The sequence below is a fragment of the Tinamus guttatus genome, unplaced genomic scaffold, assembly GCF_059628265.1.
Source record: "Tinamus guttatus ecotype Peru unplaced genomic scaffold, ASM5962826v1 Tinamus_guttatus_pri_ptg000599l, whole genome shotgun sequence".
NCBI lineage: Eukaryota > Metazoa > Chordata > Aves > Tinamiformes > Tinamidae > Tinamus > Tinamus guttatus.
The window spans coordinates 2,695,534-2,718,093 of record NW_028289133.1 but is presented as its reverse complement, the minus strand read 5'-3'; the positions used below and the strand labels follow the sequence as shown (position 1 = coordinate 2,718,093).

The following is a 22,560-nucleotide window of genomic DNA, read 5'->3' as shown; positions in this document are numbered from 1 at the left end:
AATTACATAAAGGTCTGAATCACTCAACCAATTTTACCTAAGGAGGAACTTCTGAGGCCAAGAAACATTTCTAGCTAAACTAAAGGTGTGTCCAAATGCCTTTTAGAAAAGAATATAGTAGTATAAAGTAGCTAATGTATTTATCAAGATAATAATTTATATGAAACCTATTTCCCATTTTTCATGGTGCACGACAGACTAAGAAATTGTACTGACATGAAATTTCGTATCTTTTAAATAACTAATTGGTTTTACAGAATTACAGGAAATGGCTTTTATGATAAGTACACATTACAGGCATTGCTACACAAATTAGCTTTCTGCCTAATGACCTAATGTGCACAGAATAAGACTGAAAATTAGCTCAGTGCCTAAAGACGGTTATTCCATCTAGTTCTTCTTGGCATTCTGAAAAACAAAAAACAGTATTAGTATTTTTTGAAGTATTTCATATTCCTCTAAAGTAAGATGCTATAACAATGCAAAACATTACTATTATCATCCCTGAAAGATTTCCAACCTTTCAATGCATTGTTTTTTATATTGTTTCTTTCTGAAATGTCACCTCTTTTTGTATGGTTCCAAACATGATTATAAGATAAACTTTTACAGATAGTCACTCTAAACATACACCAGACTGCAACAAGCATAAAATGTGTTTGCCAAAACATTTTTGAAAGCTACAACTTTAGTTAGGATGATATTCTGCACCTTTTCAGAGCTTAATCCAACAGCAAGAGGTACGGTTTTAAACTCATCCCTTCCATAGAACCACAATAAAGCTTCAAATGATTGCATAGGCTGTCTAAGCACACTTGTGATGTTTAAAGCAGATTTTTGACGTGAAGGAATTAAAAAGAAGTTTATTCAAGTTCGCAACTTGAATAAAGTTATCAATTTCATAACTTGAATAAACATCTTGCTTGTCGAAAAGTGTAGAATATGAAATTCCAGGAAATTTCAGCCATGCAATACAATTAAACAGGGTTTAAGAATCATCATTACTTCACATCCCATAAACTACAGACTAAATACAGTAATTTCAAACAGCCACATATGAGTCATATCCATAAATTATATACTGGCTACAACACTTCTGGCTTCAAGTTATGTAGAATCTACCATGTTCCTTGGGGATGTTTTTCAGTGATTAGCTCGTCTTAAATTCAAGACAGGAAGAAGATGCATGTTTTATCTAGCTCATCTCACAACTGTGGAACTTACAAAGTTTTTTTCTTGGTGGATTGGAGAGGCCTTTTCCACTTGTAAATGTATAATTTTACAAAAAATATGTATATAATATTTATAATATTATAAAAAATATAATTAAAAAAGTGCCTGGTCTGTATTTGCAGAACTACAATTTCAACCCATTACTTATCTTGCTCATCGTGGACATGAAGGAAAAGTCCATATTTCTGTTTCTTTGGAAACAGCTATCATGTTTCCTTTCTTCTTTTGTAGATCTGGACTTTTCAGCATCCTTCATATTTCTCAGAGCTCAAATCATTCTTATAACGTATTTTCTGAAAACCTGTGAATGTCAAATCTCACAAAGTGGGACTGGAACACCAGAAAAAGCAGGAAAATACTGCATTCCTAAGGCTACTACTACAGAGGAAACAGTACCTTTACTTTCTTGCTTGTTACTACAATTATTTACTCAGTAAGTATTTTTATTCCTGGTACTTCCATCCTATGTTTTCCTTGTCTTAACCTCCTGGCTTCACTCCTTTTTCCCGTTCAATTTTCTCTGCTTCCAATTTAGCCAAAGATGATTTTCATGGGGATTGAAAAGTTACCTCTGGATTCTTGTAAGTATCAAAAACCTCATTAAAATACAAGAATAGAATGGAAACTTGCATGTTTTAAGAGTTTATTTTGTCACAGTCAATTTTGTCACAGTCAAGCAGATGATCTTCTCAAAAAGAAAAGCAAAGAGCTAATATTACAAATTAAATCATCTCACCACTTTCCTAAAATGAGACAAATGTAATGAAATAGTGAAGGTTTTTTTAAAAAATATTACTTACCATATTTTTTTGCATAGTTTTACCCTTAGGATTGAAGATCTTTGGGTTATTTTAAACTTGCTAGACATATGTAAATCACAGAAACTTATATCTTTAGCAGCCTTCAACAAGCATGAAGCAAATGATAGCAAATATGACTAGACAATTTTCAAATATTCAAAGATTGATATAAAGGAATTGCTACATATTTTTTCTACTTCAAGATTATGAATTGTTGACCTGAAGAATTAAGAAGTACTGTATTTTATATATACAGCAGTAGTGACTACCCATTAATAGCCAGCTCTTTGAGACACACTAAGGAAAATGTTTAAAAATCACATAATTATGTAAAGAAACAAAGGTCCTCTGTTCATAAATTGAACTTTAAATACACAAAATATGCACACTGCCCTTGAAGACATAGCATGAAGGAAATTAACTTTATTTATGAATAATCCATCAGTGATTATGGATTATAAAATGAAGATTAGGATTTATGAACGAAATTTTAATTTCAGTTTATCAGGGTATGTCTTTAAAACCATAAACACAAACATTGCAGCATTCTTAAAAGACAGTGAGAAATTACTTTAAAATATGCACACAACTGTTGTGCTATGGAGCCCTCAGTGTCTTAATGGACTAATGCATGCGGAAAAGCAGCCGGGCACTTTGCTCAGGATTTACTTAAGCAGAAGACGTGAAGCTGCCCTTGTTCTGCTCCAGCCCAGAGCATGATAAAATGACATTCTCAGCACGACGGCACCTGGGGCTCTTTGGTAATTACCACTGGCCTGAGGCCAAGACATAACTGAGCTCTTCTCATAAAGAAAATTAAAAAGAAGTCATAGCTTTAGCTAAGAAAAAAAAGAAGAAAGAGTAACACTGGAAAAACTGTCTTCCGTTCTGAAGCGCCTCTGATCATCTACTTCATGCTACCATAAGAGGGCAAATCAATAGAAACGGTGGAATTGAGAGGGGTTTTGGTCAAGGGAGACCTCCCTGACAGCATGCTGTGCTCAGCGATGCTAGAAAACATGGTTTGTACCAAAATAAAACAAGCTTATGTTTGCTGGGGCAGAACTGAAGCAGCTATTGAGTCTTCCGCCTATAGCTGCAACGGGCATTAATGGAGAAGGAGAACGTAAAGCAACGCCTTTATTTTCCCTTTATCCTTTTATTATTATTATTATTTTTCTAGTAAAAGTTATCCGTTCCCGTCGATTAACCCTCAGGGAGGCGACGCGCGCGCACAACATGGCGGAGCCGCCCCCGCCGCTCCCTGGCAACGCGGGCGAGGGGGCGGGACTTCCGGCGCCGGGCTGGCCCTCCTCGGAAATGAGGCCGGCGTGTCAACATGCAAGATGGCGGCGCATCACCGGCCCAACGCGGCGGGGCGGCGCAAGGTGCAGGTGAGGGCGCGGGGCGGCCGGGCCCGGCCTGGGCACGCGGGGCGGCGGGTGGCGGCTGTCCGCGCGGGGCCGGAGCCTCGCGGGGCCGCGGCTGGCCTGGGGCAGGCGGGGGCAGGGGGGCGGCGCTGGCTGCCTTGGGTGGGGGGAAGCGGCAGGGAATTTGGGGTTTCCATGGCAACGCTCCCATTCCCCCTCCAACTCTTACCCAGCCTTTTTTAAAGGAGGGATGTGAACTTCCGAGCTTAGGGCATATAAACTTTAGGGTTCCTGAGAGGCGATTGGACCCGTGTCTGGTGGGGCACGCTGGTGCGAGTGCACCACATAACCTTGTGGAGCCTGGTGCTAGTGAAATGCTTATAAAGACTCATTTTAACACTAGACGTGATTAAAATGGTTTTATTATGACCCTTAAAGTTCCCCCCTTCCCTCCTCCAGCACTTTAAGTAACAGCTTGCAGTGAGGGGAAGGTTTAATGCTTTATGAGTCTGTAAAGCTTCCTACGTCTAGTGGCAAGTCCAAGTCTCAGTTACATCTAGTCATCGTGACCAAAAGAAATATTCCTTAATTCTGAAATGGTATCAAGAGCCTTCCAAAGGTGGGTTCAGTGTTTGAACACATGTTCTGTGTTCTGCTACCCAGAAAAAAATGTGCTATTCCCAGTGGCCTATAGTGTTTTTCCCCAACTGTATTGAGTACTTTGCCTGTACTTTATTAATGAAAGGATTCTCTGGCCCTTCCAAAGAAACCTGACATTTTCTAAAATCCAAAGTACCTAAAATGTAATCTCCCTTTATTAGCTTAATTTCCTGTGTCATAGACAAGTTCTTGCAGGTTGCCCTTATGAGGAAGAGATTTTATGGTAACTAGGTATTTCTTTGATGTAGTTAAATATCTCCATGAAGTATTATTTCCCTGACAGCAACATTCATCAAAGGAGGCATAGTTTGTTTGTTTAGTTCTACACGCCTGTTCCAGACAGCCTTAGTTCAAAAGCCTGTCTTTATATATATATATATTTATTTATTTATATTTATGATAAACCCTTCCTCTCTTTCATTGTGCTACAGTTTGTTTTTCACTCATCCACGTACTGCTGATCTGCCTCTCAGCCCGTACTCAGGGTTTGGTTGCATTGCAAACATATGTCTGGTTTCTCTATAAGCATATGTATCAAGCCTTGAGTAAAATCTGGGTATTTTCTTTGTGCTGACGTTATTCAGCTGCTTGGTTAGATACAGGATTTCGTTCGTGTGATAGAGCCCTAAGTGGCTGTTATATCCATCAGCCTCAGCAAAGTCATAACCGCTAACAATTTCTATTTCTTCCCAGTGGCTAAACATTTAGGATACTGCTACATCAAGCAAAAAGAGAGTTTTCTCCAGAACCTGTGAGGCTAGGGAAAAAGGCTTTCAGAAGAATGCCTCTTGGCCATGGAGGAACTTGATTCTTAGCCTGGCATGAGACCTGGTTCAAGTTTATTGAGATCTGAACTCTTTTTATCTTAAATGCATCCATTTCATTGGTAAGCAGTACCCTCCAAAATAGTCAGTTTAGAGCTTTTCTGTATATATAACTGTATGTGTAGGAGAACTTAATCATAATAAATAGGGTAGGCCTCAAAATAAGTTCTATGAATAAATAAAGGTTAGAAATGTAAATATTTAGGTACAAACTAGACGTTTAAAATGTCTGGTTGAAGGCTGTTTGCGTTTCTTAAGCTTAATTATGTGTATGTGAAGAGTGCCTGAGCTGGGGTAAGAGTGGGGGTGCAGTAGTATGGGGCTAGTAGAAACTATGTGGTAAGAAGGAGTTGGCCAAGTGCTGTAACTTTCAGATATGTTACTGTGAATTAAGATGAAGCCACTTTTCAGCAGTGGCTTAAAGAAGCTGTTTTTGAGGGGCTGCACTGTAACTGCTTTTCCAAACCTGCTGCCTGCTCTGTGCAATTTCCCCCAGCCCCTTTGGCATAAGGGGTGATTGTCACTATAAGTGATCATTATTTCAATTATGATTTTACAGAATCCGTTTTAAGTATTGTTTATTATGCACTGAAACATCTGGTACAGAATAAAGAAAAACATTTTGCACTGTTTCTGCCATATTTCTACACTAATACTCTATCATGACAGCAAGTGTAAACTAGTGATATAAAAACACCCCCTTACATCTAGCAAATATTTCAACTATTGATTTTCTTGAGTAGTAGCATGTATTAAAAGCATGCTAGATTTTATATGCATTAAATATCATAATATATTAGATTTTTATTTGTGTTATATCTTATCAAAAAGAATGGGAAGTCACTTGAATCATTGTAAAAGGATAAGATGAATTTCTTAATAAATTCCGTTACTTTTATTCTAGGGTTTAGAACTCCTGATAAAAATTCAAATATAGACATATGCATAATTATAAACTTATTGTAAGGTTTATTCTCTGCCCTACAAAGATGCTAAGGAAATAAACTTTTTTCTCTTGATTTTTTTGTCCTTCTATTTTCTTTTTCCCTAAAGTAATTGATGTCAAATGTTGTGGAAACCCTTCCAGTGATTTTGAAAATACTTTTTTTTTTTTTTTTTTTTAATTTTCTGCAGAAACGCTTGTGTTTACAAACATTTTCTCTACTTACGAATGAGGAATGCTCACTCTCAGATCTTGGCTGTTCACTGTAAGGTCCACCATGATGGTGTGCTGGTATTTTTAATGTAGATTCGTGAGATGGAGAATCTGCCCGTCCACTAGGACAAGGTCTGTGATAGATAAAAATGTAGCAGGATAGGAGAATTTCAGGTCAGCTGATAACACTTTTTCTCCATAAAGGAGAAACATCATGCATCCTCGAAGAACTTCACTCGATTTTGTATGCAGAACTGTATCTGATGACTGTAGTTTTAGCACTGGCATGCCAAAACAGTCATTAAAATGATTAGTCTTGATTCACTTAGCGTACTGAATTCCATAAATTCTTTATAATGAGGGTCATCACTTTGTTATGTTTCTGCAATATCTACTGCAGTGAAAAGATTCTCATTCGTTGTGGGATGTTTGTTTAAAAAAAAAAAACACACAACAAAAAAACAGTATAAATGTACAAGGTCTAGGCCATTATTAAAATGTTTCATTGCCTACAAACCTTGCTCCAGTCAGACGGTTGTGGCAATGACACCACTAGATCTACGTTATCTCATCAGTCATTATCATCTTGGTGGCTTGAAAGGGATTTTGAACCAACACAACCAACTAAGTGTGCATTTAGTCCCCCACTACTTGCAGTTTTTGACAGTTTGGGTTTAGTGATGGAGCTTCCTGCTGACCTCTTGTAGGTCTGTCCACCTCATCTGGAGTGCTAAAAGCATGTATGATGTGGCTGCAAGTTGAAGTTTATCACATATCCTCACCAGAAAACCTATTTCATTTATACTATTTACATATACGTGTGTGCATTTATATAGGCATATACTGTATGTGTAAATGCATTTACATAACCCAGATGTATATAGCATATATAAATGCATCCATATACGCATATAAAAAAGCATATAAAAGGTATATGTGTAATCACATGTATATACAAGTACACTTGTGTATGCTTTTTATATTTGTGTAATTATTATATTTACATACAGTTATTATATTTATGTACTCAATGTGGCTCCATTTTTTTTTAAAGCAATGACTTTCAGTCCTTTTTTTCCCCCCCTGTACCACGGGGAATCACATGTGGGTTGTCAGCAACTTTCCTCTGTTTATCTTGGTGAACTTTTCCTTTTTGTCCACTTGCCTGCTGTCCCCCTGTTTTACGCAACTTTCAGACCTTTAAATCAAGGATGGAAACTTAAATTTCAGTTGTACTTATTGATCTAAGTCCTCTGTGTTAAGATAGGCATTTCAAACATTATTTCAGCAGATTTCACACAAGGCTTGTTAGTCTGTATGAGAAGTTGCACACACTTCCTGCTGTCCTCATTACAACTGACAGGTTTATTTAAATATAGACAGATCCAAGTTTCCCTCCATCTCTGTTTGTTTATCAGAAACTGTAAGTCTTGATTCATTTTAATTTCAATATAAACAAGTATTGTGCACATCTGGCAGTGTCTTCTCATAACTTTTCTGAAGTTTCGTGTAAGTAAAGTTTTGTTGAGCCTGGCTAGCAAGAATATTATGGATGAGTCTGGAAGGAGTGAGAGAACCTGAGAGTCATGGAAAACAGCACAATAAAATTTCGAAGAGCAGAGGCTCTGCAAGAGTTAGGAGCGGCTGCTACAGACTATTTAAGCAAGAAGGGATTTAAAGGCATTGTGAAAAAGGTATTGCTGGAAACTGTAATTAATAAATGGAGTTGTGGCGTGGTATCAGGGAATATTGGGGCAGAAGGATTCAGGTGGCTCAAATCTTGGTCTTGTTGTGTTGCTCTAACTGTTTCAGCATTTTCTAAAATAGAGACAACAGAACTGGATATATGGATTGCCAAGGCCTCAGTTTTCTTAATGTGCTGCAGAGGAATGTAATAGCATAGTGGAGATGTTTCCTTTATTCAGCAAATACACCTGCCAATTCCCGTGATCAGAAATTTCCTAACATGCCTCTTTAGTGATAAGTAGGAAATTATGTTTTTTCTTCTGTTTTGCATAAATGAGATCTGACCTGGACAACGTTTTCTTGGTACTCCTGTAATTACTGGTTTGAAAAATTACTTTCAGCTCCCTAGCCCAAGACCACTCCCTGAAAGAACTGTGAAAACACCAGTACTTTTGTATCTAGATGGTTCCTGCTGTTGTCAGATTGGATTGTATCAAGCCTAAAATTTTACTCTGTTTTGATTATATTTTACAGAAGCTGGGAAAGAGCTTAGCTCTCAATTTCCTTACTTTTCATTAAGCTTGAGGGATTTCCTCACAGTAATGCATAAACCCACAAGAAGTGCTCGGCAGAGATGCAGCTCAGTCTGAAGTGGGTGGCTCTGAGGACTGTGGTGCCTTAAAATTGTGTTTCCTGGACATCACTAATGCAGGGTGCTGTAGCCTTTGTAGGATGCCTGCTATTCCCATTAAATCTCCATGTAGTGTTTGTGAGCAAAGCAGTTAAATGAACTACCCACGGAGTCCCGTCAAATGCAAAAGTAAATAAAGAGTTTCTGTATTTCAAAAAGTAGTATGTAGTTGTGCTCTTTCTTATATGAGAAAGAACATAGTATTTTGAAAACATTTTTGAATTGTCGTATATGAAAATACTGTAATAATAATAGTGATTTAACTCCTAACTCATATTTCATATATTTACAGTCACTCAGTGCTTGGAAATCCTTAGTAGCTTATCCTCTCCTTTATGAGGCTGGAAAATACTGTCATCCCAGTTTTAGTAATTAAGAAATGAATTTAAGAAGTGAGATGCAAACTCAGTAGGTTATCCAGGATTGCCCAGCATATTTGTGCAGAACAAGGAATTGAGCTAAGGATTCTTTTTTTGTGTCTAGGAGTGAATTATAATGATGAGATAATCCTTTGGGCTCTCTTTCTACCCTACTAACATCAATGGCTCTTTTCCATTTTTCAAGAAAAAACAAAACAGCTGAGGTTGATAGTAACTCTCAAGCTGATAGACTATTTTAATGTTTGCAAAGCCCTTAGCATTCTCTACCTGAGAGCCTCAGCAACAAGGAATTTAGGTGGTAGCATCTTATGGTCAAGTCAATATCTAATACCATAATCAGATTTGTATAAATGTGTTTTAGGTCTCCTATGTGATTAGAGATGAGGTGGAGAAGTATAACCGAAATGGGGTAAATGCACTTCAGCTGGATCCAGCACTAAATAGGCTCTTCACAGCAGGCCGAGACTCTATTATAAGGATATGGAGTGTCAATCAGCACAAGGTAAGCTAAGAGAGGATTCCTTGGTCTAATTTATTTTTCAGCTTATGCTATTAAGCTGCTTACAGTATATGTACTTGATATTAAGTTACCAATAATTAGCAATAGGGAAATCATTTTTAGAATACTCATTGTGACAAAAATGTGCAGGATTACAAATATCCATGTGACTGTGTGCTTCCAAAGAACTAGTCCCAGCAGAGAGAAAACAAAGTTAGGTATAAAATGTTGTGGTCTCTGGTGAGACATAAATACCAATTATTAGAGCCATGTTGTGCTAGTTATATGTGTACATATTGATGAATTTTTAATTTTGGTCAGTGAATATTTTTGAATATTTTGTGTTCTGGTATCTTGGAAGGGTCTTCAATCTCACCTTTGTTGCCATCTTTATTTTAAAGTAAAAACTGATCAGATTCTCTGCTGGTCCCACTTATTTATACCATTGTGTCTAATTCTGTAACAAAAGGAAATTTGTAGCACTTTGCCATGTTGATGAGAGAGAACTAGATTAACAGCCTTACTGAACAAATGGGTTGTGATATGATCCTAGCTGGGCACCGGGACGTCCTCGTGGAAGGTAGGGACAGAAGGTGATAAGGACTTCAGCAAGTTCATGACTTCAGCATCCTTGTGTGTGTCGTCGTTCTGGTCCTCTGCAGAGGAGCACAGTGTGCTCCTATTTTTGTTTGTTTGCTTGTTTTTCCTATGATACAAGCCTAAACACTTTAGCTTGAAATTTTTTATTTATTTATTTATTTATAAAAATATATATAATAAAATTGACTAAGTTTAAAATATGCAGGAATTCCATTGAAGAGCAGTGTGCAATCTCTCTGTATAGTTATCTCATTAAAATGTTGGATGTGTGAATTCAGGCAACTCTACACTGAACAACTTTTGAACCATCTGAAGGTTGAAGAAAATGTCACAACTGGATCTGATAATCACATTAATATTTTCCATTTATGAAGAGACCTTATAAGCTTTTTCCTTCATTTCCAGCAAGACCCTTATATAGCATCTATGGAACATCACACAGATTGGGTAAATGATATTGTACTCTGCTGCAATGGTAAAACATGTAAGTACTTAAATGTTTGAAAATTAACGCTTTCAGGAATTGTATATAAAAGTATATTTTCTTCCGTTTTAACCATTTGGATAATTTTTTCATGTTTTAGCATGTCAAATTTGATTTGCGATGCATATTTTAAATATGGCAAATAATGTAAGCAAGTGTTTTAATGAAAATTAAAATGTATCTTTTCAAAAAAAATAATATTTAAGAACATATTCTAAAGTAATGAATGATCCATTAATATTTTCTATTTTTTCTTTTAAATTTAGTGATATCTGCATCTTCAGATACTACTGTTAAAGTCTGGAACGCACATAAGGGATTTTGCATGTCAACACTAAGGACACATAAGGTGAAAAACATTTTCTGTAAATACGATATTTTATCATTGACAGTCTTTTAAAAATCAAAGTGTAGACTACAAATTGATAATATAGTTGGTTCATGATATTACACTTGTTTTATTACAGGATTATGTGAAAGCTTTAGCGTATGCAAAAGATAAAGAACTGGTAGCATCTGCTGGGCTGGACAGACAGATTTTCCTCTGGGATGTAAATACTCTAACAGCACTGACTGCCTCAAATAACACCGTCACAAGTAGGTACATAGGGAGGGGAAGCAAATGCAGTGTGTTTTATTGAGCAGCATTAATAAGATCCATGAGGTCTGGTAAAAACTGTACATCCTGGTCTCTGTGTACTAGAGAGATCTAATCACTATTTAAATATTAGACAGCAAGGGGAAAAGGAGAAACTGCCAGTAGATTCTTTGTATCGGGATTACTACCTTATTTCATCATCATAATTTCTTAAGTGGTATGTCCTGCTTCCCTATCCCAATAAAGGCATTAGAGATACTTAGGAGGTCTTTTCCTATCGAGTAATTCCAACACACACTTATGCTGTTTGGGAGAATGTTGGTTAGACTCTTCATCTGAGAAGTATGGTGCCAGCCTTCAAGTTCAGTTACGTTTAATTGCTTGAGTGAATAACTCAACTCTGGATCTTCTGCATCCTGTTTTATATTGACTATTACAGGATATGTTTTGTGGAAAGCGATCCAATCTGACCATGGTCTGTTTTGGTGTCTTGGAAAAAATCATATTGAAAATGACTGGTCTTCCTATTTTATAAGTGTTCATATGAAATTTTATGAAATTTTGCTGATAACTAAGTTGTGCTGCTTTGTGTTATTGTCTGATTTATAGAAAAAACAAGGCTGAGGATAGAATTGATTTCTTAGACATTGCAGCCTCGCTCTAGTAACAGAATGAATCATAGTTGTGAGCCTGGGAAGAGTGGGAAGCTGATGTTTGCTTTGAGATAACATCAAAAGAGAGACATTACTTCCAAGATGACAAATAAATTTGCATTTCCAGAGTTAGAACAGTAATGTCTAAGGGTGTGTGTTTGTGTGTGCTTTCTTTTTAAGCCCAGGTGCTCATAAGGAACAGTGTTCCTGGTAGGAAGTGTGTACTATATGATGTAAAGGAGCTGTTCCATTCAAACACCATTTATTTCCTCAGAGTGATCCTGACACTGAACTCTGGTGCCAGATGGCACAGTGATTGTAATGACCCTAAGTTGGAGAAGTTACTTTGCTTTTATAGAGTTGTAGAGGAAGAATCGAGATAGGGATCTTCATATCTCTTAAAAAAAAAAAAAAAAAAAAAATCAGTCTCTGTGTACTGGGTAAGGGATTGTCATGTATGATTATCATCAGGTATTAAACCCTGCATTTTGGTCTAAAAATAAAACATTTTTGAGTGAATTAATATTATCAAATGGTAGCATTAAAATGAAAATATTATTTTTATTTTGATATAGCTTCTTCCCTCAGTGGGAACAAAGACTCTATCTACAGCCTTGCAATGAATCAAATGGGAACAGTAATTGTGTCAGGGTCCACTGAAAAGGTAAGCAACAGTGTGGTAAGGCTCGTTCTGCTTCAGCTCAAAGTTGAATGTAGATAAAATAATTGTACTCATTTTTAATTTCAGGTCTGCAGCAGCTGTTTGTTTTAAATAATGAGGATGTACACTGTGTTTTTTTGTTTTGTTTTTTTTAAGGAGAGATAGAAAGGGTGTCACAAATATCTGCCTCTATAAAAATACACAAGTTATCCATATAGCTTTAATATCATCATATGTATGATAGGGTTACATTTCTCTGTAAGATCTCTGATTTGAGGGCAGACTGATTATAAAAAGTGAAGTACGTGCCATAGTCATAACAGGAAAAGTGTCAGCAATTCACGACATAAAGAAATTTAAATATTTCCAAGGGATAGTTTGTGCTTTTTGTTGTAGAGGAAGGTCAAAGACTCCTGAAAGATATCTTTTTTTTCCCCTCTTAATTTCATTCACCTTGAAAGTGTTTTATTTCCAAGTCAATATAGAAATGAAAACAGGATACTCCAATCAAGCATTTGAGAGGATTTTTGTAATCCATCCCCCACTCCACATCATTCTATCAAGTTTCCAGTCACTTCCATTCTAGAATTTTTAATAATAAGATAGCAAAAGCCAAAACAAATGAAATAACATGGGATTTTTTTCCCTGTTATTTTGAGATGCATACGATCTAGTCATGTTTATCTTGCTTTAATGAAATATGTTATTGGTAGGGGGTGTGTGCCTTGGGAATAAGGCTCACTCTACCTGGAAAAGCTTATTTTGACATATGTCCATCTGTGGAAAGAGCAGTGTTGATGCAGTATTCCAATGTTTGCTTGCACAGGTTCTAAGGGTGTGGGATCCAAGAACTTGTGCAAAACTAATGAAACTCAAAGGACACACGGACAATGTGAAAGCTTTGCTGTTGAACAGGGATGGCACACAGGTATGTGTGTGTTATTTGAGACAAGCATTTGACAGAAGGCAAATGTCTCCTTCAATATAAGAAATGTTTAGCATTACAGATAGCAGAAAATAGCTTAAAAGGAGTCTTGCAGCTGTTTAACGATGAATGGAGGGAGGCTGGTGAAGGAAAACACTGATTTAACAGGGTGCATCTGGGTATCCTGAGGGGATTGGCTTTAATTAATGAAGAAGATTTGGGGGCTGGACGTAAAATGTCTGGAAATAGTGACTAGAGGTATTAACTCTTACTCTCAGCGTACATTAATGGAAAAATGTTACCATAACATTTAGGGAAGCTCTATTGCAAAGGCTGATTTGAAAATATTTAAACGCTCCCTTGATTTAATGCAATGGTTGTTACTCAGTGTCTTTCAGGCAGTTCTGATGGGACTATCCGCCTGTGGTCCCTTGGGCAGCAGAGATGCATAGCCACATACCGAGTCCACGATGAAGGGGTCTGGGCTCTGCAGGTCAACGAAGCCTTCACTCATGTTTATTCTGGAGGAAGAGACAGGAAGATTTACTGTACAGATTTGCGAAATCCAGATATCCGTGTGCTGATCTGTGAAGAAAAGGCCCCAGTTCTTAAGGTAATTGATTATTATTTTTTATTATTATTTTTTTATTTTTCCCCACAGCAGTTTGAAGTCTTACTGATAAACTTCAGGCTATATTTGAAATAGATATATGTATGAGTAATATCTTGTAAATTTCTATGCTAAAAGTCTTTAGAACATTAGTTTGGACATTGAGTTTAGTAAAACAATTATATTGCATATTATCCAATGAAACAGTAGCTTCAGTTATAAGATGATATAAGAATTTAGATATAAAAGAAGGTTTACTAAGACACTTCCCCAATATACTGGCTTTATCTCCTAAGCTACAGGTGAAGCTTGGCCTGTAGCACATAAATGCCTAGTGACTATCTAAAATAGCAAAATCTAAAAATTGCAGAAGTTTTCCATACTTCAAACATGAAAGGTTGTTTTTCCCAGACCCTTGTTCACTTCCAAGAAGCTAAACCATCATTGCCAAAGCTTTAAAAAAAGAACGTACCTTATAAGCAGTATGCAGACTGTCAAAGCGTTTTGCATAGTCATGGGAACTGCACAGATTAATTGTGGACTTTTTCTGAATGTTTAATCATAGTATTTTCTTAACTGAGAACTCCGTGCACTGGCCTGAATTTTTCCGAGTAAACTACTGGGTTTTGTTTATTTGTGTTTTTTTTTCTTTTTTCTTTTTTTTCCTCCTTTCTCTCTATATCTCTAAATGACTTGACATTGGGACGTGTAGGTGCACTAAGTCTGCAATTCAAACAGATGCCACTATAGAAGCAATCTGGCTTTCTTTATGAGTCAGTTCTGTTAGCTTATGTGCAAAATGTATCCTGGATATGTTAACTTAGCTTTGGAAAAGGTCAAAATCTGGAAATTTTCAGCTTAAATATTAAAAAAAAAGGGGGGGGGGCAGGGGAGACTATGGTCAACTGTACTTAGATCAGGAACAGGTTCCAAGGTCTTAGTTACTGTGGCTTGTTATTGTCCAAAAAACTTAATAGCCGAGCCGAATATTTAAAGTTCCACTTTTTAATTAATGTTGAATTTCTTCATTCTCTTTTTGAATAATTGAACTATCTAAGTGCAAAGTAATTTGTAAAGTATTGTGCTGTTTAATTTGCGTTATACATGATTGCAGCATGATAGGAACAACTTGAGTATATACTTGATATTAATGCAAGCTTCATCTACCTTTTTGTCCATGTGGAGAATTCTTGTTTAATAAATGCATCTTGGGTAATGCAACTCATCTAAATTTTATATTTCTTCAGTAAGCTGAGAGTGGTACATCTAGAGTACAGCAAATATGGCAGCAGGCTTACCCAGATCAAATATTAATTGGACAGAGCAAAAATAAACTAAACAAGTCTGAAAGTATGTGTGTCTTAATTGTTTAGATGGAACTGGATAGATCTGCTGACCCTCCTCCAGCACTTTGGGTTGCAACAACGAAATCCTCTGTGAATAAATGGGTAAGTGATATGTTTTACACTTTGTGAATTCAGTTAAGTATTCAGGAAATGTTTGCTGTCTGGTTTGGGATCTCCTTGGCTGTTGCTTACAGCTGTACTCTGACTTGCTCTGGTTTATATAAGCTTTACATAAAAATCTAGCCAAAGACATTAAGCTTTGTATTACTTCCTTTGTCTGCTTATGCTGCATTGAGAAATAAATGATCTTGTCCAGTACTGGACTTGTAAACATCCAAATAGCAGCATGAACTGGCATGTTTACTCGTAGATAAAATCAAAATGTATGCATTATTGTGAACGTGTCAAAAATATGTTTCTTTCTTTAGACTTTGAAGGGAATTCATAATTTTAGAGCATCTGGGGACTATGATAATGATTGTACCAATCCTATACCACCCCTATGTACCCAGCCTGACCAAGTTATTAAAGGTAAACAACTGCTTTTCCAGAACATCTTATAAACTGTGTTATCATCAGCAGAAATGGCAGATCTGAGACGCTGATTCAGGCCTGTTGATGCTCCATATTCTGATTTCAACAGACAGTGTGATTATCATTTACCTAGTGTTAGTTGTAATAAAAATATTTCAATCCTTGTGATATCCAAGATATAAAATAATGAAAAGAGTAATGCGTAGTGTGCTTTTTTTGTTTTTTCATTAAATGAAAATATATAAATAAATAAACACTCTAATTTTGATTTTTGTTTGTTTGCTAGGGGGTGCTAGTATTATTCAGTGCCACATTCTTAATGACAAGAGACACATATTAACCAAAGACACAAATAATAATGTGGCATACTGGGATGTCTTGAAGGTAAGCATGTAATTTTGGATTAAATGTCCACTCTTGGACAGTTAATTATTTTGTACTTAGATTTTTCTTAGTGTTAAAGATTCCCACAGTAAAAAAATAAGTCATCTAGCTATCCAAAAGCATAATTCAGAGATTATTTTCTTAAAGAGATGGGGTATTTTCGAGCTTTTCTGCATCTTAGCATGTTCGATCATCTGAAATTCAGATTCTTGTTAAATTAAGATCTTCTCGGGGAAATAGACACCTGATTTGGTAATGTTTGTTATAATGTAGCTTTATTTTGAAGAGGGAAAATAGAGGGCAAGAGAAAGACTAGCTGTCTGCTCCCTGGTTGTTGTAGTTTTTCTTCATCTTGCTTAACCACAACTGAAAGATTTCTGTGTTTCTTTTGTTATACAGGCGTGTAAAGTTGAAGACCTTGGGAAAGTAGATTTTGAAGAAGAAATTAAGAAGAGATTTAAAATGGTGTATGTGCCAAACTGGTTCTCAGTAGACTTAAAAACTGGGGTGAGACACAACTCCTAAAACTGTTGTGCTAATTTCATTCACTTTCTGTTCACAAAGGCCTTAACAAGCTACAAGTTTAGAAGAATGGTCATAGTTTAGCTGATGTGTTTGATTAGTTTTGATCAACAAATCCATGAATTCTCCATTCTTAATAATCTGAATCATCATTATAGATCTGTTGTAGTACTGTTGGCTTAAATCCCCCCATGCCAATTATGAATTAATGTAATTGAAGAAAATTATCATTTGAATAGAAATTTTGAACTGTATTCCTGACTTGTTCTTTCTTCTCTGTACACTGAGTAAAATTATAGACTTGCTGAATTAAACAATTGTTTGTATTAATCTTGCTGTTGCTCTTTTTCAAACAGATGCTGACAATTACTTTGGATGAAAGTGACTGCTTTGCAGCTTGGGTTTCAGCAAAGGATGCTGGATTTAGCAGTCCAGATGGTTCTGATCCAAAATGTACGTTTTAACTAATATTGAAGTTTCATTGAGGAAAATAAATAAATAATAATAATAAAAACTACATACACACAGACCAAATTTCAGTATTTATGTTGGAAAATATTCCATTGCTAGATGTGTCAGTAGTTGCTTGGGCTTTGAGGATTATTTTCTTGGCATTAAATTCAATAGGGAATTCTGCAATCAAAATGTTTCATTTAACATTTCCGTTGTGTTTAAGCTTTAACCTTAACTTGACTTTGGACCTTGAAGAAGCAAAAAGGAAAGAGTAATTATTTCCAGACTTGGATCTGTTACCTAACCTAAAAGAATTTATAGCTCTTGAATCAAGAGCTGTTTTTTTGGAAGTGTAACCTAATCTTTTGAAAAACTTGCTTTTACTGAAAGATGGTATTATGCAGTTTTGAGTCTGTGATACACAAATGTCTGTACCTATAAAAGGTTTATTATGGGGATGGAACTACTCAGTGTTTATGGAAAGCTATTAGCTGTAAATTGAAGTGTAGAATGTTAAGATGCTGGTGATTTTTATGTAACTGTAGTTTTGTGAACCAATGTCTCCACAGTAAACCTTGGAGGGCTTCTGCTACAGGCGCTTCTAGAGTATTGGCCTAGAACACATATCAATCCAATGGATGAAGAAGAAAACGAAATAAATCATGGTTAGTATTTTAGTATTTTCCTATTTTAGATCTATTCATATATTTTTATTTGTCTATTTCTTCTTAGAGCTAGCTGGATTTGCTTTCTTAAAAATATCTATGTGTAGGGAATTATTCATGTTACCTGAATTCAACGTAATGTCTAACTTCAGTAATTAGGTGATACAAGGAAACTGAGGTGGTATTTGCTGAGTGCAAAGAACACCTCTATCAGTGTCTCTTTTATTGTAATAAATAATAAAAATAATAAAATAATAATAAAAATAAAATATGATAAAATATGTAAAATATAATATAAATAAAATATATAATAAAATAAAATAATAATGAATAATTAAAATAATATGTTATTATTCTATTTTTTTTTTCTAATCTTATCTTCTGCATGTAGAGTGTGGTTGTTCAGAGAAAGCCCATACTGTTAGAACTAGCTATAACTACATTAAATACAGCATGCAATAACTTCAGGGAAATATGGGGCTGAGGTTTATCAGTTTACTGTTTTGACACATGGCAAATCTTGGTAGAAGGGTAAGGGATGCTCTGTGCAGTGCGTTTCATAGATCAGAACACTCGGTGTAGCGGGGAAAGAAAAATGCAGACTCTTCTTAACTGATTTCCAGTTCATGCATTATTCTGCTTCATGGATTTCCATAATTCTGTGAAGAAAATGGAGACAATTAGTAATCAGTTTTTGACTCATGAGCTCTTTTTCCTAAAGACTTTAAAATAGACCTACCACAAAGCTGTATTAAACTCATTATTCTCTAGTTCCTTTTGCTGTATGTTGGAAATGTGTGGTGTCTTCCTTATGTTAAGTTTATAATTTGTTTCCTTTATTTAATTCACTTGCTGTAGGCAGAAGTGACACTTTTTATTCTATATATGTGCTGAATTTTATGGCCTAGTGCAGTCTTACTGTTGTGTATGTTTATTTTTCAACAGTGAATGGTGAGCAGGAGAACAGAGTACAGAAGGGAAATGGATACTTTCAAGTGCCACCACATACACCAGTTATTTTTGGTGAGGCTGGAGGACGCACTTTGTTCAGGTATAGAAACATAAGAGTGTAAGTGGCCAATCAATCACTTTTTTTTGTGTAAGCAGAAAAATATGAAGACACACCTTTGGCAAACAAAAGTGGCAGATACTGTCTAGCTAAGTGTGTCTGTGTGTGTGTTTGAACATCAACATCAACATTCATTACATGGCATTACAGCAATGAGCCCTTCCTGGCCACCATCTTTCTGCAAGCCATTCAATTGAACATTGCTTTAGACTGAAATTTTACCACTTCTGATTCTGATTAGACTTTTTTACTACTCAACTCTTTCATTTACAAAAGTTATTTAATGTGTCTTAGGTTATTATGTCGGGATTCAGGCGGTGAAACTGAATCTATGCTTCTTAATGAAACCGTGCCACAATGGGTGATTGACATCACTGTGGATGTAAGTCATGTCTTTGCTTTTGCTTTTTTTTAGGTGAACTACAAATTATTTAGCTACACTTAATCTGAAATGACACTTTAATTCTTTATTCTGTGCCTGCATATATTGTACTTTAAAGTATTTGCTCTTGAGGACTGTATTTAAGATCCTTTGAACATCTCATTATTTTTAGTATATCCAGTTAAGATTTTTATTCTCTTTCTTTTGACAAAGAGTAAGTATTTAGAATAGGAACTCCAAAGTAACATAGACAGTCTGTATCTTTTTAAAGTGTAAAGTCAGGGAGCAGAAAATACTTTTCATGTTGCTGTAGTCTTTTGATACCATTTAACTTCCTTTGAAATGAACTATAAATTATATATAAAGACTAGCTATAATATGGACATCTTCTAGCATCTCAGGAGTATGACTAACCTGGAAGTTGTTTATGGGAGTGCTGTTGATTGGAAATCTGTCTGAGTTTTGATAATTAGAAGCTGAATATACTTCACACACAGCTTGAGGAAACAGGAAGTGATGAGAGTACACATTTATTACCTTTAAAATGTGTTTCCTTCTAGAAAAATATGCCCAAGTTCAATAAGATTCCCTTCTACCTCCAACCTCATTCATCTTCAGGGGCAAAAACTCTAAAAAAGTAAGTAATGCGTATTTGACTTTCAAATTTGCAGTAAAAGACTAGCAAGCTCAAAAAGGCGGTTTGCCTTAAGCAGCAACACAATTAGATATTGTATTATATCAGAATATTTGGAAGAACTGAGAGAGCCTTTTGTTTTTAATATAGTTGCTTACATTTTTTACCAAGAACTCTGAGATGTAGAATGTTTGACTCTTAATTAAGAGTTTACTTTTTGAATAATCTGTTTTTTGAGTCCCCCTTGTGTGAATTTTCGGATATACTTATCTGTTATGTTATGCAGTATTTGGGTGACTTTTATTAAAAAGTTACTAATAAAAAGCCATTCAAATACTGCATTTATTTTATTAAATTTATTAAATGAAATTTATTATCATATAAGGAGCTTATCTTTTATATTTCGTGGTTTGCACAAATAGAATACTGTGAGGATAAGAACTCTGGATGCTGTTTTTCGTTTGTTTTCTGGCAACCTTTGCTTGCTTTATGCAGAGATCGACTGTCAGCAAGTGATATGCTCCAGGTGAGAAAGGTGATGGAACACGTTTATGAGAAAATCATAAACTTGGATAACGAGTCTCAGACAACAAGCTCTTCCAATAATGAAAAAGCAGGAGAACAAGAAAAAGAGGAGGACATTGCTGTGTTAGCAGAAGAGAAGATTGAGCTTCTGTGCCAGGATCAGGTAAGTTACTTGAGCATTTTAGCCTCTGAACAAAAACAATGTTTAATAATGAATACGTTGTGAACTTCTGAATCCTGATCTTTAAATATGCTATAGATAAACTTTTACCTTTGAAACTAATTTAACGTTCTGACCTTACATTAACTGATTGCTGATGCAAGCTCACACAATTGCAGATAGCTGGTGCAAACAATTTATACAGTTTACCTATATCACTTGGTTCTGAGAAGGAGCCTTTCTAGGATTTTGTTAGGTACAGCTTAATCTGGTATTATAATTCTCTAATTATGTTCATTGGAGTATTTTTATAACACTTCAAATTTTATACTGAACAAATCAGTCCTATTTGGGCTCCTGTATGTCTTCTAAACCTGTTCTCAGTCAGAATACTCAGGACAAAAACCATCGTGATGCTTCTCTGCAGTGCAATTGCAGAGCAAATTGTGACTGTAACTGAGCAAATTGTTTATAGAATGTTTTTAGCATCTTTGAATATTTCTAATACTACATTTTCAGCAAAGTGTGTGATTTTTTATAAAACCAGGGATTGCAAAATAAGTGTAATGACAAACTGAAGACTGCAGCTGCAGTTGCACAAAGTTACAGCAAATTTAACTGCTTCTGGAACAGATTTACAATGTTTTCCTGGTGATGATTCTAACAGAACCTACAACACCTATTTTTAACAGTTATTTATGATGTGCATTCCTAAAAGCCTGTGTGAGGCTTGTGGTTTGTTTGGAACTATTCTTCTTAGTGTGACAGTTGCTTGTATGCAATTAAATAATCAAATATTAAATATTGAGGGGGTGATGCTTGCATGAAGTTGTATGTTACGTTAATAAAATACCTCAGTAATGTTGCTTACCTTCAGATTTACTGGCTAATTGAAAAATCCAATGGTATGGTTTTTCTTGGATGCCAGTTCACTTTGGTGAAAGCACCGAGGTGTTTTACCTTTGAATTTCTGACAGTCCAGCAGATTTGTAGGGTAAAAGATGCATTCTTACTGCTCAGGTTTTGGACCCGAATATGGACCTTCGGACTGTAAAGCACTTCATCTGGAAGAGCGGTGGGGATCTGACGCTTCATTATCGCCAGAAATCCACGTGAAGGCAGCGGGGGACTCGGATGGTTCCTCATTTACTGACCATACTCTACTGGTTCCAAGAGTAGTACTATAGAAGCCCACTGAACCCCTAAGGTAGATGAGACTTCTAATGACTCAGTATGGATGGAAAGTATACATTAAAGTGACTAATAGATCTGTAATATAGAGGAAGAAATCTATATGACTTAAACTAAAGTCTGTCCTAATCTCAGCCAGTGAGATGGGAAGTCCCTGAGTGGTTCACGTGTGTGAGGTGTACAGAGAATGGGTGATAATCCAGAGCAGACTTTTGCTGCCTCCTTTTTGCTTTTGTGTTTCCAGAACATTATATCCTCATCCGCTCATGTTTGATATGAAACAGTTTGGGCTTTATTAGTTGCTGTGTTCACAACATAATTCAGAATTGCACACAAGTTATTTTTAGTACATTCCATTCATAAAGTACCTACAGTGGTTCTCCACAGGTTGCTCCAACGTTTCTGCCACTTAAATTTGGGGAAAAAAAATACAACAGAAAGAGCTATTGCATACTCCAGAGAACTGGCCAATTTAATTGTAAGTGAAGGGTTAACAACAGGCTTGTTTTACTGCTGGAACTCAAATATTGCTTTAGAGAGCTACTGACATGCAGAAGGAGAACACTAGATAAATATGGCAGCAGGGCCAGTGGAGTGATGCTGTGCATCGTTACAGAGTAATCATGCTTTGCAACAACTTCAGATTTTTTTTTTTTTTTTAATGTGTAAACATTTTTCGCACTGCCCTAGTTCTTCTAAAGACACGCTAGTCAGAATTTCTGGTAACTTTGCTCTAAAATATGTCACATTTTGTTAAAGACCATTCTGAAAATTACTCCATATGTTTAATGTCGAACTGTAGAAACTCCACAGCAGATTTCATAACCATGATATAAAAATACTTACTCCTTTTTTTTCTGAAGTT

General features: G+C 35.9%; 1 protein-coding gene across 2 annotated transcripts; it reads left to right on the top strand.

The window, feature by feature from the left end:
- The first annotated feature begins 3,331 nt into the window (after positions 1 to 3,331).
- Positions 3,332 to 22,342, top strand: WDR48 (WD repeat domain 48). 2 transcript variants are annotated; one of them, XM_088534781.1, is made up of 19 exons: positions 3,332 to 3,427; positions 9,162 to 9,302; positions 10,305 to 10,383; positions 10,650 to 10,732; positions 10,851 to 10,980; positions 12,210 to 12,298; positions 13,122 to 13,223; positions 13,609 to 13,833; positions 15,204 to 15,278; positions 15,605 to 15,707; positions 15,997 to 16,094; positions 16,494 to 16,601; positions 16,973 to 17,069; positions 17,639 to 17,734; positions 18,680 to 18,785; positions 19,098 to 19,185; positions 19,746 to 19,822; positions 20,315 to 20,507; positions 21,525 to 22,342. In XM_088534781.1, exons 1-19 carry the CDS (start codon positions 3,380 to 3,382, stop codon positions 21,618 to 21,620), a joined length of 2,034 nt encoding a protein of 677 aa, XP_088390907.1. In that variant the 5' UTR covers positions 3,332 to 3,379; the 3' UTR covers positions 21,621 to 22,342. The 2 variants fall into 2 exon arrangements, with proteins under 2 accessions (XP_088390907.1, XP_088390908.1); XM_088534782.1 differs by lacking the exon at positions 3,332 to 3,427 and adding an exon at positions 4,849 to 4,949.
- Positions 22,343 to 22,560: the final 218 nt, after the last annotated feature.

Excerpts from the sequence above, each read along its gene's own strand:
- WDR48 (XM_088534781.1), top strand. The coding sequence starts at position 3,380 with ATGGCGGCGCATCACCGGCCCAACGCGGCGGGGCGGCGCAAGGTGCAG. Across the intron at positions 17,735-18,679 it reads AGAAAACGAAATAAATCATG|TGAATGGTGAGCAGGAGAAC; the intron begins GTTAGTATTTTA and ends ATTTTTCAACAG. Across the intron at positions 19,823-20,314 it reads GGGGCAAAAACTCTAAAAAA|AGATCGACTGTCAGCAAGTG; the intron begins GTAAGTAATGCG and ends TGCTTTATGCAG.